At 59.1% G+C, this 17,831-nt stretch overlaps 1 protein-coding gene across 1 annotated transcript in view; it reads left to right on the forward strand.

Moving 5' to 3' along the window:
• The first annotated feature begins 208 nt into the window (after window positions 1-208).
• Window positions 209-17,831, forward strand: part of NUP160 (nucleoporin 160) — a 325,024-nt gene continuing 307,401 nt past the window's right edge. Inside the window, exon 1 of the mRNA XM_069226465.1 lies at window positions 209-362. Coding sequence (XP_069082566.1) covers window positions 245-362 — 118 coding nt within the window. The 5' untranslated portion in view covers window positions 209-244. The remainder of the gene's footprint in view (window positions 363-17,831) is intronic.

The following is a 17,831-nucleotide window of genomic DNA, read 5'->3' on the forward strand; positions in this document are numbered from 1 at the left end:
TCGTGTCCATCAATGCCCAATCCAAGATGGCGCTTCATGGAGCGTCACACCGAGATCCCTATCCAAGCTGGCGCGGCACTCACTGCGTCGGTGATCCAGCCTGATCCATGATGGCTTCCCGTCGGTGGGGCTCTGCGTGTCCTTCTTCTATGTCCACGAAAAATAGGCTCTAACGTCACTCTTATAGCAGACGTCACTCATGGAGGGAAAAATCAAAGCGTGTTGTGCGCGCGGGGCTCCCGGCATGCAAAGCGGCGGCGGCAAGATGGCGGCCTCGGCGGGGCTGGAGCGGAGCTTCACCGAGCTGAGCGGGGCGGAGCGCGAGGCGCCCCGGAAGTACCGGGAGCTGACCGTGCGCGCGGGTGAGGGGGGGTCACGGGGAGGGGAGGAAACTCCCGGACACCCGGGGGGGGCGGGGGGAGGAGGCCCGCTGTGAACACGTGAGGATGTGTCCGCCCCGTGCGGGTCCGTGCCCCCCCCCCCTTACTGTGACTGACCCCCCCCCCCCGCTGTCACTGCCCCCCCTGCTCCTGTCACTGTCCCACCCCCTGCTCCTGTCACTGTCCCCCCCGCTCCTGTCACTGCCCCCCCCTGCTCCTGTCACTGCCCCCCCCTGCTCCTGTCACTGTCCCCCCCCTGCTCCTGTCACTGTCCCACCCCCTGCTCCTGTCACTGTCCCACCCCCTGCTCCTGTCACTGTCCCCCCCGCTCCTGTCACTGTCCCCCCCGCTCCTGTCACTGCCCCCCCTGCTCCTGTCACTGCCCCCCCTGCTCCTGTCACTGCCCCCCCTGCTCCTGTCACTGCCCCCCCTGCTCCTGTCACTGCCCCCCCTGCTCCTGTCACTGCCCCCCCTGCTCCTGTCACTGCCCCCCCTGCTCCTGTCACTGTCCCACCCCCTGCTCCTGTCACTGTCCCCCCCGCTCCTGTCACTGCCCCCCCTGCTCCTGTCACTGCCCCCCCTGCTCCTGTCACTGCCCCCCCTGCTCCTGTCACTGCCCCCCCTGCTCCTGTCACTGCCCCCCCTGCTCCTGTCACTGCCCCCCCTGCTCCTGTCACTGCCCCCCCTGCTCCTGTCACTGTCCCCCTGCTCCTGTCACTGTCCCCCCCCCTGCTCCTGTCACTGTCCCCCCCCTGCTCCTGTCACTGTCCCCCCCTGCTCCTGTCACTGTCCCCCCCTGCTCCTGTCACTGTCCCCCCCGCTCCTGTCACTGCCCCCCCTGCTCCTGTCACTGCCCCCCTGCTCCTGTCACTGCCCCCCCTGCTCCTGTCACTGCCCCCCCTGCTCCTGTCACTGCCCCCCCTGCTCCTGTCACTGCCCCCCCTGCTCCTGTCACTGTCCCCCTGCTCCTGTCACTGTCCCCCTGCTCCTGTCACTGTCCCCCTGCTCCTGTCACTGTCCCCCCTGCTCCTGTCACTGCCCCCCCTGCTCCTGTCACTGCCCCCCCTGCTCCTGTCACTGCCCCCCCTGCTCCTGTCACTGTCCCCCTGCCCCCCTCTCCTGTCACTGCCCCCCCGCTCCTGTCACTGCCCCCCCTGCTCCTGTCACTGCCCCCCCTGCTCCTGTCACTGTCCCCCCCCCTGCTCCTGTCACTGTCCCCCCCCCTGCTCCTGTCACTGTCCCCCCCTGCTCCTGTCACTGCCCCCCCTGCTCCTGTCACTGCCCCCCCTGCTCCTGTCACTGCCCCCCCTGCTCCTGTCACTGTCCCCCTGCTCCTGTCACTGCCCCCCCTGCTCCTGTCACTGTCCCCCCTGCTCCTGTCACTGTCCCCCTGCTCCTGTCACTGTCCCCCTGCTCCTGTCACTGTCCCCCCTGCTCCTGTCACTGTCCCCCCTGCTCCTGTCACTGTCCCCCCTGCTCCTGTCACTGCCCCCCCTGCTCCTGTCACTGCCCCCCCTGCTCCTGTCACTGTCCCCCTGCCCCCCCCCGCTCCTGCCCCCCTCTCCTGTCACTGCCCCCCCGCTCCTGTCACTGCCCCCCCTGCTCCTGTCACTGCCCCCCCTGCTCCTGTCACTGTCCCCCCCCCTGCTCCTGTCACTGTCCCCCCCCCTGCTCCTGTCACTGTCCCCCCCCTGCTCCTGTCACTGTCCCCCCCCCTGCTCCTGTCACTGTCCCCCCCCTGCTCCTGTCACTGCCCCCCCTGCTCCTGTCACTGCCCCCCCTGCTCCTGTCACTGCCCCCCCTGCTCCTGTCACTGCCCCCCCTGCTCCTGTCACTGCCCCCCCCCGCTCCTGTCACTGCCCCCCCCGCTCCTGTCACTGCCCCCCCCCGCTCCTGTCACTGCCCCCCCCGCTCCTGTCACTGCCCCCCCGCTCCTGTCACTGCCCCCCCCCTGCTCCTGTCACTGCCCCCCCCCTGCTCCTGTCACTGCCCCCCCCTGCTCCTGTCACTGCCCCCCCCTGCTCCTGTCACTGCCCCCCCTGCTCCTGTCACTGCCCCCCCTGCTCCTGTCACTGTCCCCCCCTGCTCCTGTCACTGTCCCCCCCGCTCCTGTCACTGCCACCCCCCTGCTCCTGTCACTGTCCCCCCTGCTCCTGTCACTGCCAACCCCTCCTTACTGTGACTGACCCCCCCACTGTCGCTGCCCCCCGCTCCTGTCACTGTCCCCCCCCTGCTCCTGTCACTGTCCCCTCCCTGCTCCTGTCACTGTCCCCCCCCTGCTCCTGTCACTGTCCCCCCCCTGCTCCTGTCACTGTCCCCCCCCCGCTCCTGTCACTGCCCCCCCCGCTCCTGTCACTGCCCCCCCTGCTCCTGTCACTGCCCCCCCTGCTCCTGTCACTGTCCCCCTGCTCCTGTCACTGCCCCCCCCTGCTCCTGTCACTGTCCCCCCCTGCTCCTGTCACTGCCCCCCCTGCTCCTGTCACTGCCCCCCCTGCTCCTGTCACTGCCCCCCCTGCTCCTGTCACTGCCCCCCCTGCTCCTGTCACTGTCCCACCCTGCTCCTGTCACTGTCCCACCCCCTGCTCCTGTCACTGTCCCCCCCCTGCTCCTGTCACTGTCCCACCCCCTGCTCCTGTCACTGTCCCACCCCCTGCTCCTGTCACTGTCCCCCCCTGCTCCTGTCACTGTCCCCCCTGCTCCTGTCACTGTCCCCCCTGCTCCTGTCACTGTCCCACCCCCTGCTCCTGTCACTGTCCCACCCCCTGCTCCTGTCACTGTCCCACCCCCTGCTCCTGTCACTGTCCCACCCCCTGCTCCTGTCACTGTCCCACCCCCTGCTCCTGTCACTGTCCCACCCCCTGCTCCTGTCACTGTCCCCCCCTGCTCCTGTCACTGTCCCCCCCTGCTCCTGTCACTGTCCCCCCCTGCTCCTGTCACTGTCCCCCCCGCTCCTGTCACTGTCCCCCCTGCTCCTGTCACTGTCCCACCCCTGCTCCTGTCACTGTCCCACCCCCTGCTCCTGTCACTGTCCCACCCCCTGCTCCTGTCACTGTCCCACCCCCTGCTCCTGTCACTGTCCCACCCCCTGCTCCTGTCACTGTCCCACCCCCTGCTCCTGTCACTGTCCCACCCCCTGCTCCTGTCACTGTCCCACCCCCTGCTCCTGTCACTGTCCCACCCCCTGCTCCTGTCACTGTCCCACCCCCTGCTCCTGTCACTGTCCCACCCCCTGCTCCTGTCACTGTCCCACCCCCTGCTCCTGTCACTGTCCCACCCCCTGCTCCTGTCACTGTCCCACCCCCTGCTCCTGTCACTGTCCCACCCCCTGCTCCTGTCACTGTCCCACCCCCTGCTCCTGTCACTGTCCCACCCCCTGCTCCTGTCACTGTCCCACCCCCTGCTCCTGTCACTGTCCCACCCCCTGCTCCTGTCACTGTCCCACCCCCTGCTCCTGTCACTGTCCCACCCCCTGCTCCTGTCACTGTCCCACCCCCTGCTCCTGTCACTGTCCCACCCCCTGCTCCTGTCACTGTCCCACCCCCTGCTCCTGTCACTGTCCCACCCCCTGCTCCTGTCACTGTCCCACCCCCTGCTCCTGTCACTGTCCCACCCCCTGCTCCTGTCACTGTCCCACCCCCTGCTCCTGTCACTGTCCCACCCCCTGCTCCTGTCACTGTCCCACCCCCTGCTCCTGTCACTGTCCCACCCCCTGCTCCTGTCACTGTCCCACCCCCTGCTCCTGTCACTGTCCCACCCCCTGCTCCTGTCACTGTCCCACCCCCTGCTCCTGTCACTGTCCCACCCCCTGCTCCTGTCACTGTCCCACCCCCTGCTCCTGTCACTGTCCCACCCCCTGCTCCTGTCACTGTCCCACCCCCTGCTCCTGTCACTGTCCCACCCCCTGCTCCTGTCACTGTCCCACCCCCTGCTCCTGTCACTGTCCCACCCCCTGCTCCTGTCACTGTCCCACCCCCTGCTCCTGTCACTGTCCCACCCCCTGCTCCTGTCACTGTCCCACCCCCTGCTCCTGTCACTGTCCCACCCCCTGCTCCTGTCACTGTCCCACCCCCTGCTCCTGTCACTGTCCCACCCCCTGCTCCTGTCACTGTCCCACCCCCTGCTCCTGTCACTGTCCCACCCCCTGCTCCTGTCACTGTCCCACCCCCTGCTCCTGTCACTGTCCCACCCCCTGCTCCTGTCACTGCCCCACCCCCTGCTCCTGTCACTGCCCCACCCCCTGCTCCTGTCACTGCCCCACCCCCTGCTCCTGTCACTGCCCCACCCCCTGCTCCTGTCACTGCCCCACCCCCTGCTCCTGTCACTGCCCCACCCCCTGCTCCTGTCACTGCCCCACCCCCTGCTCCTGTCACTGCCCCACCCCCTGCTCCTGTCACTGTCCCACCCCCTGCTCCTGTCACTGTCCCACCCCCTGCTCCTGTCACTGTCCCACCCCCTGCTCCTGTCACTGTCCCACCCCCTGCTCCTGTCACTGTCCCCCCCCTGCTCCTGTCACTGTCCCCCCCTGCTCCTGTCACTGTCCCCCCCTGCTCCTGTCACTGTCCCCCCCTGCTCCTGTCACTGTCCCCCCCTGCTCCTGTCACTGTCCCCCCCTGCTCCTGTCACTGTCCCCCCCTGCTCCTGTCACTGTCCCACCCCCTGCTCCTGTCACTGTCCCACCCCCTGCTCCTGTCACTGTCCCACCCCCTGCTCCTGTCACTGTCCCACCCCCTGCTCCTGTCACTGTCCCACCCCCTGCTCCTGTCACTGTCCCACCCCCTGCTCCTGTCACTGTCCCACCCCCTGCTCCTGTCACTGTCCCACCCCCTGCTCCTGTCACTGTCCCACCCCCTGCTCCTGTCACTGTCCCACCCCCTGCTCCTGTCACTGTCCCACCCCCTGCTCCTGTCACTGTCCCACCCCCTGCTCCTGTCACTGTCCCCCCCCCGCTCCTGTCACTGCCCCCCCTGCTCCTGTCACTGTCCCACCCCCTGCTCCTGTCACTGTCCCACCCCCTGCTCCTGTCACTGTCCCCCCCGCTCCTGTCACTGTCCCCCCCGCTCCTGTCACTGTCCCCCCCGCTCCTGTCACTGCCCCCCCTGCTCCTGTCACTGCCCCCCCTGCTCCTGTCACTGCCCCCCCTGCTCCTGTCACTGCCCCCCCTGCTCCTGTCACTGCCCCCCCTGCTCCTGTCACTGCCCCCCCTGCTCCTGTCACTGCCCCCCCTGCTCCTGTCACTGCCCCCCCTGCTCCTGTCACTGCCCCCCCTGCTCCTGTCACTGTCCCACCCCCTGCTCCTGTCACTGCCCCCCCTGCTCCTGTCACTGCCCCCCCTGCTCCTGTCACTGCCCCCCCTGCTCCTGTCACTGCCCCCCCTGCTCCTGTCACTGCCCCCCCTGCTCCTGTCACTGCCCCCCCTGCTCCTGTCACTGCCCCCCCTGCTCCTGTCACTGCCCCCCCTGCTCCTGTCACTGCCCCCCCTGCTCCTGTCACTGCCCCCCCTGCTCCTGTCACTGTCCCCCTGCTCCTGTCACTGTCCCCCCCCCTGCTCCTGTCACTGTCCCCCCCCTGCTCCTGTCACTGTCCCCCCCTGCTCCTGTCACTGTCCCCCCCTGCTCCTGTCACTGTCCCCCCCGCTCCTGTCACTGCCCCCCCTGCTCCTGTCACTGCCCCCCTGCTCCTGTCACTGCCCCCCCTGCTCCTGTCACTGCCCCCCCTGCTCCTGTCACTGCCCCCCCTGCTCCTGTCACTGTCCCCCTGCTCCTGTCACTGTCCCCCTGCTCCTGTCACTGTCCCCCTGCTCCTGTCACTGTCCCCCCTGCTCCTGTCACTGCCCCCCCTGCTCCTGTCACTGCCCCCCCTGCTCCTGTCACTGCCCCCCCTGCTCCTGTCACTGTCCCCCTGCCCCCCTCTCCTGTCACTGCCCCCCCGCTCCTGTCACTGCCCCCCCTGCTCCTGTCACTGCCCCCCCTGCTCCTGTCACTGTCCCCCCCCCTGCTCCTGTCACTGTCCCCCCCCCTGCTCCTGTCACTGTCCCCCCCCTGCTCCTGTCACTGCCCCCCCTGCTCCTGTCACTGCCCCCCCTGCTCCTGTCACTGCCCCCCCTGCTCCTGTCACTGTCCCCCTGCTCCTGTCACTGTCCCCCCTGCTCCTGTCACTGTCCCCCCTGCTCCTGTCACTGTCCCCCTGCTCCTGTCACTGTCCCCCTGCTCCTGTCACTGTCCCCCCTGCTCCTGTCACTGTCCCCCCTGCTCCTGTCACTGCCCCCCCTGCTCCTGTCACTGCCCCCCCTGCTCCTGTCACTGCCCCCCCTGCTCCTGTCACTGCCCCCCCTGCTCCTGTCACTGTCCCCCTGCCCCCCCCCGCTCCTGCCCCCCTCTCCTGTCACTGCCCCCCCGCTCCTGTCACTGCCCCCCCTGCTCCTGTCACTGCCCCCCCTGCTCCTGTCACTGTCCCCCCCCTGCTCCTGTCACTGTCCCCCCCCCTGCTCCTGTCACTGTCCCCCCCCTGCTCCTGTCACTGTCCCCCCCCCTGCTCCTGTCACTGTCCCCCCCCTGCTCCTGTCACTGCCCCCCCTGCTCCTGTCACTGCCCCCCCTGCTCCTGTCACTGCCCCCCCTGCTCCTGTCACTGCCCCCCCTGCTCCTGTCACTGCCCCCCCTGCTCCTGTCACTGCCCCCCCCCGCTCCTGTCACTGCCCCCCCCCGCTCCTGTCACTGCCCCCCCCCGCTCCTGTCACTGCCCCCCCCGCTCCTGTCACTGCCCCCCCCCGCTCCTGTCACTGCCCCCCCACTCCTGTCACTGCCCCCCCCCTGCTCCTGTCACTGCCCCCCCCCTGCTCCTGTCACTGCCCCCCCCTGCTCCTGTCACTGCCCCCCCCTGCTCCTGTCACTGCCCCCCCCTGCTCCTGTCACTGCCCCCCCTGCTCCTGTCACTGCCCCCCCTGCTCCTGTCACTGTCCCCCCCTGCTCCTGTCACTGTCCCCCCCGCTCCTGTCACTGCCACCCCCCTGCTCCTGTCACTGTCCCCCCTGCTCCTGTCACTGCCAACCCCTCCTTACTGTGACTGACCCCCCCACTGTCGCTGCCCCCCGCTCCTGTCACTGTCCCCCCCCTGCTCCTGTCACTGTCCCCTCCCTGCTCCTGTCACTGTCCCCCCCCTGCTCCTGTCACTGTCCCCCCCCTGCTCCTGTCACTGTCCCCCCCCGCTCCTGTCACTGCCCCCCCTGCTCCTGTCACTGCCCCCCCTGCTCCTGTCACTGCCCCCCCTGCTCCTGTCACTGTCCCCCTGCTCCTGTCACTGCCCCCCCCTGCTCCTGTCACTGTCCCCCCCCTGCTCCTGTCACTGCCCCCCCTGCTCCTGTCACTGCCCCCCCTGCTCCTGTCACTGCCCCCCCTGCTCCTGTCACTGCCCCCCCTGCTCCTGTCACTGTCCCACCCTGCTCCTGTCACTGTCCCACCCCCTGCTCCTGTCACTGTCCCCCCCCTGCTCCTGTCACTGTCCCACCCCCTGCTCCTGTCACTGTCCCACCCCCTGCTCCTGTCACTGTCCCCCCCTGCTCCTGTCACTGTCCCCCCTGCTCCTGTCACTGTCCCCCCTGCTCCTGTCACTGTCCCACCCCCTGCTCCTGTCACTGTCCCACCCCCTGCTCCTGTCACTGTCCCACCCCCTGCTCCTGTCACTGTCCCACCCCCTGCTCCTGTCACTGTCCCACCCCCTGCTCCTGTCACTGTCCCACCCCCTGCTCCTGTCACTGTCCCACCCCCTGCTCCTGTCACTGTCCCCCCCTGCTCCTGTCACTGTCCCCCCCCTGCTCCTGTCACTGTCCCCCCCTGCTCCTGTCACTGTCCCCCCCGCTCCTGTCACTGTCCCCCCCGCTCCTGTCACTGTCCCACCCCTGCTCCTGTCACTGTCCCACCCCCTGCTCCTGTCACTGTCCCACCCCCTGCTCCTGTCACTGTCCCACCCCCTGCTCCTGTCACTGTCCCACCCCCTGCTCCTGTCACTGTCCCACCCCCTGCTCCTGTCACTGTCCCACCCCCTGCTCCTGTCACTGTCCCACCCCCTGCTCCTGTCACTGTCCCACCCCCTGCTCCTGTCACTGTCCCACCCCCTGCTCCTGTCACTGTCCCACCCCCTGCTCCTGTCACTGTCCCACCCCCTGCTCCTGTCACTGTCCCACCCCCTGCTCCTGTCACTGTCCCACCCCCTGCTCCTGTCACTGTCCCACCCCCTGCTCCTGTCACTGTCCCACCCCCTGCTCCTGTCACTGTCCCACCCCCTGCTCCTGTCACTGTCCCACCCCCTGCTCCTGTCACTGTCCCACCCCCTGCTCCTGTCACTGTCCCACCCCCTGCTCCTGTCACTGTCCCACCCCCTGCTCCTGTCACTGTCCCACCCCCTGCTCCTGTCACTGTCCCACCCCCTGCTCCTGTCACTGTCCCACCCCCTGCTCCTGTCACTGTCCCACCCCCTGCTCCTGTCACTGTCCCACCCCCTGCTCCTGTCACTGTCCCACCCCCTGCTCCTGTCACTGTCCCACCCCCTGCTCCTGTCACTGTCCCACCCCCTGCTCCTGTCACTGTCCCACCCCCTGCTCCTGTCACTGTCCCACCCCCTGCTCCTGTCACTGTCCCACCCCCTGCTCCTGTCACTGTCCCACCCCCTGCTCCTGTCACTGTCCCACCCCCTGCTCCTGTCACTGTCCCACCCCCTGCTCCTGTCACTGTCCCACCCCCTGCTCCTGTCACTGTCCCACCCCCTGCTCCTGTCACTGTCCCACCCCCTGCTCCTGTCACTGTCCCACCCCCTGCTCCTGTCACTGTCCCACCCCCTGCTCCTGTCACTGTCCCACCCCCTGCTCCTGTCACTGTCCCACCCCCTGCTCCTGTCACTGTCCCACCCCCTGCTCCTGTCACTGTCCCACCCCCTGCTCCTGTCACTGTCCCACCCCCTGCTCCTGTCACTGTCCCACCCCCTGCTCCTGTCACTGTCCCACCCCCTGCTCCTGTCACTGTCCCACCCCCTGCTCCTGTCACTGTCCCACCCCCTGCTCCTGTCACTGTCCCACCCCCTGCTCCTGTCACTGTCCCACCCCCTGCTCCTGTCACTGTCCCACCCCCTGCTCCTGTCACTGTCCCACCCCCTGCTCCTGTCACTGTCCCACCCCCTGCTCCTGTCACTGTCCCACCCCCTGCTCCTGTCACTGTCCCACCCCCTGCTCCTGTCACTGTCCCACCCCCTGCTCCTGTCACTGCCCCACCCCCTGCTCCTGTCACTGCCCCACCCCCTGCTCCTGTCACTGTCCCACCCCCTGCTCCTGTCACTGTCCCACCCCCTGCTCCTGTCACTGTCCCACCCCCTGCTCCTGTCACTGTCCCACCCCCTGCTCCTGTCACTGTCCCACCCCCTGCTCCTGTCACTGTCCCCCCCCTGCTCCTGTCACTGTCCCCCCCCCGCTCCTGTCACTGCCCCCCCTGCTCCTGTCACTGTCCCACCCCTGCTCCTGTCACTGTCCCACCCCCTGCTCCTGTCACTCTCCTTTCCCCCCCCCCCTGGCTCCTGTCACTCTCCTTTCCCCCCCCCCCCCACTTGGCTCCTGTCACTCTCCTTTCCCCCCCCCCCCCTGGCTCCTGTCACTCTCCTTTCCCCCCCCCCCCCCCTGGCTCCTGTCACTCTCCTTTCCCCCCCCCCCCACTTGGCTCCTGTCACTCTCCTTTCCCCCCCCCCCCCCCCCCCCACACACACACACACACATCTTTAAGAGCCTGTGGATTCGGAAATGTCAGAAAGCAGTTTTTTAACCTTCCTTGTTAAGCCTTCAATACAAATCTTAATAATAGGAAGGACAACTTTTATAGGAATGTGTTTAACCTTTTACACTGTACAAACAACTTAAATAATGTGTCTGAGCTCTATGATGTTATAGGAAAAGAAATGTGCGAAGCTGCTTTGTATATTCGGAAGAGCCGTGGCGACCTAATGAAATCCCCTGGAGATGGGCGCACTTCTGATACCACATGTTCAGTTTATTTGCAGCCTTTATTTTCTGGGATGAACTTAAACCTGGAATTGCTTCCTGTAGCTCAGCAGGTGCTTCTGATGTGCAGACACACACGGGGGAGTGTCCTGGTAGTGTTGATGGGTATTCTGTCAAGTGATGTGAGTGATGGAAAATGTATAGTAATCCTACTTTGGTGCTCTTGCTAGTGAGGAAATAACTTGTGAAGAGTCAAAGCTGAATCTAGTTGGAAGCATCTGGTGGTTTTCATTACTTGTAAGTTGAGACCCAGAAAAGAGACCTGTCCGGCTATGGAGAAAGAATACTTCGCCATAATGTGGGCTTGGAGTGGGTTCTGGCCATATCTGGTATAAAGTTTGTGATACAGGCAGAGCACACACTACTCTAGTGGTTCATGGCATTAAAAGGTAAAACTTTCAAGATGCTGAGGTAGTTGATCTCACTGCAAGGTCTAGATTTCATAGTGAAGCATAAAACTGGAGTAAATCACAGGAATGCACAAGGACTTCTGTTGTAAGCTTTCAAGGTTTGTTGTGTGACATGACATGGAACTTAGAGCATCATTGTTTTCAGCGTTCCAGGTTGTCAGTCAGCACCTGACTGGCTGAGGGAGAGTCACACTGAACGCAGGGATCTTTCCTGAAGATAAACTGCACAACACATTCCCTTGGTGATTGTATCTTTTCATACAGTTCAACACTGGCGACGAGGGTCCGTCGGTCAGCATTCACGGTCAACAGAGGTGGCTTTGGACCCTTTGAGGAACATTCTGCGGCTATGATTTCACCTTTTCTAAGAAGGCGCTAGTGATGGTGAGGTGTAGTGGCGAATGAGGCGTGCCAGCCTGGTGCAGACCTACTTGAGGATTTCGGTACTGTTGAGTTTTGCGATACTGGGAGGGTGGTGGCCGCTTTTGTGAGAAGTGGATACGTAATGGTGGGAGCTGTGGGTGAGCTTTACTTCGTTGCTCTCATCACATGTTTATGCTTGAAAGCTGCGTCCACACGTCTGGAGTGTCTGCGCGTCACGAGGAGACGTTTGACGTCACGGAGGACCTCTTGGACGTACATATGCACCATATTGTTGTGGGCCTATCACGGTGATAAGCACACCAATATTTGTGCGTGCCAGGAAGGACAGTGATGCGCACACCAAAGTTAAAGGTATTCTGAACTATTGATATAACTGAGCACTTTACTTCTGTACATTGATTTGCACAGCAAACTTCAGTCGTGTTGTGAAAAAGGGAGAACTATAGTATCTACACTGGGTGTTAATAACTCTTCAGTTTTTACAAGCATAATAACAACTATTATTGCATTGATTATAGAAGGAAAATATATATATAATCTTAAGTATAAGTAACAATGCAAGCTATGAGTCATTCATCCTCCTCCGGTGTTTCTTCCTGAACAAGGACTGCTGTCAATTGAATGGGAAGATTGGGTATGCATGTTTGAGACTTATTTAGAGGAATTAAGAGGGCAAGAATTTAGTGCGTCCAGGAAGAAATTCTTACTGATAAATGCTTTAGGGAAACAAGGTCATCCTATTTTCAAGTACTTACCTGTTGCAACAGCATCTAATGGTGACCATATTGAAGATGTTTATGTTGAAGCAAAAAAACGCTTGGAAGAAAGATTTGCTAAAGATGTAAATATAGTAATAAACCGTTATAAATGTTACATGCGCTCACAGACTGAGGGGGAGACCATTGATGACCTTGTTTCAAAGTTGAGGGAATTCTCTACAAAATGTAAATTTGGCGAAATGACTTAGTTCGTGACCAACTTATTGTACATCGTAAGAGGAAGAACATTCAGGAACAACTTTGGGCAAGCAAGTATCCTTCGCTTAATGATGCTATTGATATTGCTAAAGTTGTGGAGCAATCCGAACTGTGTATGAAAGAAATGGGTAAAGTAAATAATAATGAGGGCATTTTTGGGGTAGTCTACTGCGGATATTGAAGCACCAACAGAAACTGGCAGTGGTGTGCCACAGTTCAAACAACACCTAAAGTGTTATAGGTGTGGCAGTAGATTTCATAATGCAGAGAATCGCAAGGGCAGAGCTATAAATAAAACATGTAGGAAATATGGACTTAAGGGACATTTTGCAATTGTGTGCAAACAGGAAAACGGAAGCAGAATAGCAACGGTACATGTTGATGAGATTGTGCAATCAGAACTGAGTGATGGAATTCTTTGTGTAGGTAGTGCAGATATGGACCAGGGACGACAGAAACCACCGATGGCTAAGTTTGTCATCAATGGTAAAACAGTTGAACTTATGATAGATTCGGGTTCTATGCATACAGTTATTCCTTGGGACATGTTTACTAAACATTGGCTGCATATTATAGGAAGCTGGCTCTGTATATGCGAAATCAAAATGAGATCTAGTGTGCACAGTCAAGGGGTTCCCCAGAGGCTTAACTGAGGCCAAAGTAGATAATACTAATGCTCTCTTTGTGGTAGTGTGGGCGAGCAGTTATGTTTATCAGAGGGTAGTACAAAGCATTTGTTGTACACACACAGTCAATAGAAGAGGCACACACTTAATGACCTAACCCCAGACCAATGGTTTTTATATAGCAAAAATATATTTTCCTAATTTATTTTTAGAACCACAAGATTCAAGTTGATGGTAAGTACCTTTTTAAAAGTTTCATATTTCACACCTGTATCAACAGTACTTCGTTTGATATAGGTAAGTAATACAGTTTTTAAATTGGCAAAACGCTATTTTAAAAATGGACACTGCAATTTTCAAACAGTTCCTTGGGGTGAGAACAGTTAGATCTGTTTACAGTTAAGTACAACACTTACAGTCTCTGTCTCCAGGTTTTAGGAAGTCCACCTGTTGGGGATAAAGTTAAGCCCAAACACCCACCACCAGCAACACAGGGCTGGCCTGGTGCAGAGGGCAAAGTTGAGCAATTTTAATGTAGGCTCCTATGGAGACGGGGGGTACTCTGAGTCCGGTCAACCAGCAGGTAAGTACCCGCAACTCAGAGGGCAGACCAGGGGAAAATTAGGAGAGCACTGGAGGGGCCACAAGTAGGTACCAAACACACACACCCTCAGCGGCACAGGGACGTCTGGTTTCAATGCTGGTGTATGAGCAGACCCTGGGGGTCACTCAGAGGCTGCAGGCGAGGTCCATGGGGGTGTCTCGGGTACACCACTGGTCGGACAGGGAGGAGGGCCGCCTTCTGCACGTTCCTATCCCTATTAGTCCCTGTCCTCCAAACCAAGACGGAGGATTCTGCAGGAAGGGGGTCACCTCATCTCTGGACACTTTAAGGGTGCTCGTGGCTGCGGTGGTCACTCTTCCCTGCTTTCCCTAATTTTCTCGCCGGACTTGCCTCCAAAAGTGGGGCTTTGTCAGGGGGGGTGGTCATCTCCGCTAGCTGGAGTGCCCTGAGGCACTGTGACCCGAGGCTTGAGCCTTTGAGGCTCACTGCCAGGTGTTGCAGTTCCTGCAGGGGGAGGTGTAAAGCACCACCCAGGACAGGCTTTGTTTCTGACCACAGAGTGCACAAAGGCCCTAACCCTATGTGGTCAGAAACTTGTCTTAAAGTGGCAGGCTGGCACAGACCAGTCAGTCCTACACTAGCAGTTGAGCTAACATAAATGGGGCATCTCTAAGCTGCCCTCTGTGTGAATTTATTGGGCTGAGAAGTTAGATACCAAACTTCCCAGTATTCAGTGAAGTCATTAGGGTGCTGTGGAGTTCATAAATACAAACTCCCAGACCATATACTCAATATGGCTATGCTGCACTTACAATGTCTAAGAATGGACTTAGACACTGTAGGGGCACAGTGCTCATGCACCTATTCCCTCACCTGTGGTATAGTGCACCCTGCCTTTAGGGCTCTAAGGCCTGCTAGAGGGGTGACTTAACTATGCCACAGGCAGTGGTATGTGGGCATGGCACCCTGAGAAGGCTGGGTCAAACTAAAATTAAGAAAAGGTTGAAAGCAGATTGGTGGTGGCCTATAATAGATGACCAAGTAGATGAGTGGGTGGAGAAGTGTGAAATATGAAAGAAAGGTGAGAAGCCTATTAAGAGTAGGCAATCAAACTGACTTAGGACAAATTATTACAGATACAGGGAGGCATTGGCACACTCTGGCTTTGGATTTTATTGGGCCTATTTGCGAAGTAAGTATGAATTTAAGGTACGCCATGGTGGTGTTTAATGTTAACATCAAATGGTTGATAGTTACATTTATGAGAGAGATCACCACTAGGGCGACCATGAAGGAGTTGAAAACCATATTGAGTGAGGAAGGAATTCAGTCGATTATGACGGATAATGGTACCCAATTAACTTCATGAAATGAAGACTTTTTTTGGACTCTTTGGGGGGCAAACACAATTGTACGTTATGTAATGCACAAGGGAATGGTATTGCTGAGAGAGTGAACAGAATATTTAAAAGGACAATCCAACTGGCTCTAATTGCAGGTCAAGATGTTGAGAGGATGGTGACAGAAATGGTATGGGCGTATAGAACAAGTGATCATTGAGTCTCGGGGAAGACGCTGTTTGAATTGATGCGTGGTAGGATGCTGGGGACAAAGTTAGTTCCAGCTTGGATTAAAGGAGTGACAGGATGGTCACAGATGAGGTCTCCACAGGGGGGTCAAATTAAAGGAGTCGAGATTTCTGGACATACTAGAGTAGGTGATTTGGTGGAAGTTCGGTGTGGTAGAAAGGGGGTGGTCTGATGAAATTCAAAGGTCCTTGCAAAGTTCTGGAGGTTCATTGTTTCTTTGTGATATGAGACAATGGAGAAAGTTGGAATAATAGGTGTGGCCTCGTATCAAAGAGGAGGTCTTTGTAGGAAAGTACCATCTTGCCTGGCATGTTAGCCCCATTTTTACTTGTGTCAGTTGTTTTTGTCTGTCTCACTGGGATCCTGCTAGCCAGGACCCCAGTGCTCATAGTTTGTGGCCTATATGTGTTCCCTGTGTGGTGCCTGTAGGAAGTTGGCTCTGTATGTGCTATTTCAAAGTAAGGAATAGCATGCACAGAGTCCAAGGGTTCCCCTTAGAGGTAAAATAGTGGTAAAAAGAGATAATACTAATGCTCTATTTTGTGGTAGTGTGGTCGAGCAGTAGGCTTATCCAAGGAGTAGTGTTAAGCATTTGTTGTACATACACATAGACAATAAATGAGGTACACACACTCAGAGACAAATCCAGCCAATAGGTTTTGTATAGAAAAATATCTTTTCTTAGTTTATTTTAAGAACCACAGGTTCACATTTAACATGTAATATCTTGTTTGAAAGGTATTGCAGGTAAGTACATTAGGAACTTTGAATCATTTCAATTGCATGTATACTTTTCAAGTTATTCACAAATAGCTATTTTAAAAGTGGACACTTAGTGCAATTTTCACAGTTCCTGGGGGAGGTAAGTATTTGTTAGTTTTACCAGGTAAGTAAGACACTTACAGGGTTCAGTTCTTGGTCCAAGGTAGCCCACCGTTGGGGGTTCAGAGCAACCCCAAAGTTACCACACCAGCAGCTCAGGGCCGGTCAGGTGCAGAGTTCAAAGTGGTGCCCAAAACGCATAGGCTGCAATGGAGAGAAGGGGGTGCCCCGGTTCCAGTCTGCCAGCAGGTAAGTACCCGCGTCTTCGGAGGGCAGACCAGGGGCGTTTTGTAGGGCACCGGGGGGGACACAAGCCCACACAGAAATTTCACCCTCAGCGGCGCGGGGGCGGCCGGGTGCAGTGTTAGAACAAGCGTCGGGTTCGAAATGGAAGTCAATGAGAGATCAAGGGATCTCTTCAGCGCTGCAGGCAGGCAAGGGGGGGCTTCCTCGGGGAAACCTCCACTTGGGCAAGGGAGAGGGACTCCTGGGGGTCACTTCTGCAGTGAAAGTCCTGTCCTTCAGGTCCTGGGGGCTGCGGGTGCAGGGTCTTTTCCAGGCGTCGGGACTTAGGTTTCAGAGAGTCGCGGTCAGGGGTAGCCTCGGGATTCCCTCTGCAGGCGGCGCTGTGGGGGCTCAGGGGGGACAGGTTTTGGTACTCACAGTCGTAGAGTAGTCCGGGGGTCCTCCCTGAGGTGTTGGTTCTCCACCAGCCGAGTCGGGGTCGCCGGGTGCAGTGTTGCAAGTCTCACGCTTCTTGCGGGGAGATTGCAGGGTTCTTTAAAGCTGCTCCTTTGGATAAAGTTGCAGTCTTTTTGGAGCAGGTCCGCTGTCCTCGGGAGTTTCTTGTCGTCGAAGCAGGGCAGTCCTCAGAGGATTCAGAGGTCGCTGGTCCCTTTGGAAGGCGTCGCTGGAGCAGAGTTCCTTGGAAGGCAGGAGACAGGCCGGTGAGTTTCTGGAGCCAAGGCAGTTGTTGTCTTCTGGTCTTCCTCTGCAGGGGTTTCAGCTAGGCAGTCCTTCTTGTTGTTGCAGGAATCTAGTTTCTAGGTTCAGGGAGAGCCCTTAAATACTAAATTTAAGGGCGTGTTTAGGTCTGGGGGGTTAGTAGCCAATGGCTACTAGCCCTGAGGGTGGGTACATCCTCTTTGTGCCTCCTCCCAAGGGGAGGGGGTCACATTCCTATCCCTATTGGGGGAATCCTCCTTCTACAAGATGGAGGATTTCTAAAAGTCAGAGTCACCTCAGCTCAGGACACCTTAGGGGCTGTCCTGACTGGCCAGTGACTCCTCCTTGTTTTTCTCATTATCTCTCCTGGACTTGCCGCCAAAAGTGGGGGCTGGGTCCAGGAGGCGGGCATCTCCACTAGCTGGAGTGCCCTGGGGCATTGTAACACGAAGCTTGAGCCTTTGAAGCTCACTGCTAGGTGTTACAGTTCCTGCAGGGGGGAGGTGTGAAGCACCTCCACCCAGAGCAGGCTTTGTTTCTGTCCTCAGAGAGCACAAAGGCTCTCACCGCATGAGGTCAGACACTCGTCTCTCAGCAGCAGGCTGGCACAGACCAGTCAGTCCTGCACTGAACAATTGGGTAAAATACAGGGGGTATCTCTAAGATGCCCTCTGTGTGCATTTTTTAATAAATCCAACACTGGCATCAGTGTGGGTTTATTATTCTGAGAAGTTTGATACTAAACTTCCCAGTATTCAGTGTAGCCATTATGGAGCTGTGGAGTTCGTTTTTGACAGACTCCCAGCCCATATACTCTTATGGCTACCCTGCACTTACAATGTCTAAGGTTTTGCTTAGACACTGTAGGGGCATAGTGCTCATGCACATATGCCCTCACCTGTGGTATAGTGCACCCTGCCTTAGGGCTGTAAGGCCTACTAGAGGGGTGACTTACCTATGCCACAGGCAGTGGGAGGTTGGCATGGCACCCTGAGGGGAGTGCCATGTCGACTTAGTCATTTTCTCCCCATCAGCACACACAAGCTGGCAAGCAGTGTGTCTGTGCTGAGTGAGGGGTCCCTAGGGTGGCATAAGACA

This window comes from Pleurodeles waltl, chromosome 3_1, assembly GCF_031143425.1.
Source record: "Pleurodeles waltl isolate 20211129_DDA chromosome 3_1, aPleWal1.hap1.20221129, whole genome shotgun sequence".
Classification (NCBI taxonomy): Eukaryota; Metazoa; Chordata; class Amphibia; order Caudata; family Salamandridae; genus Pleurodeles; species Pleurodeles waltl.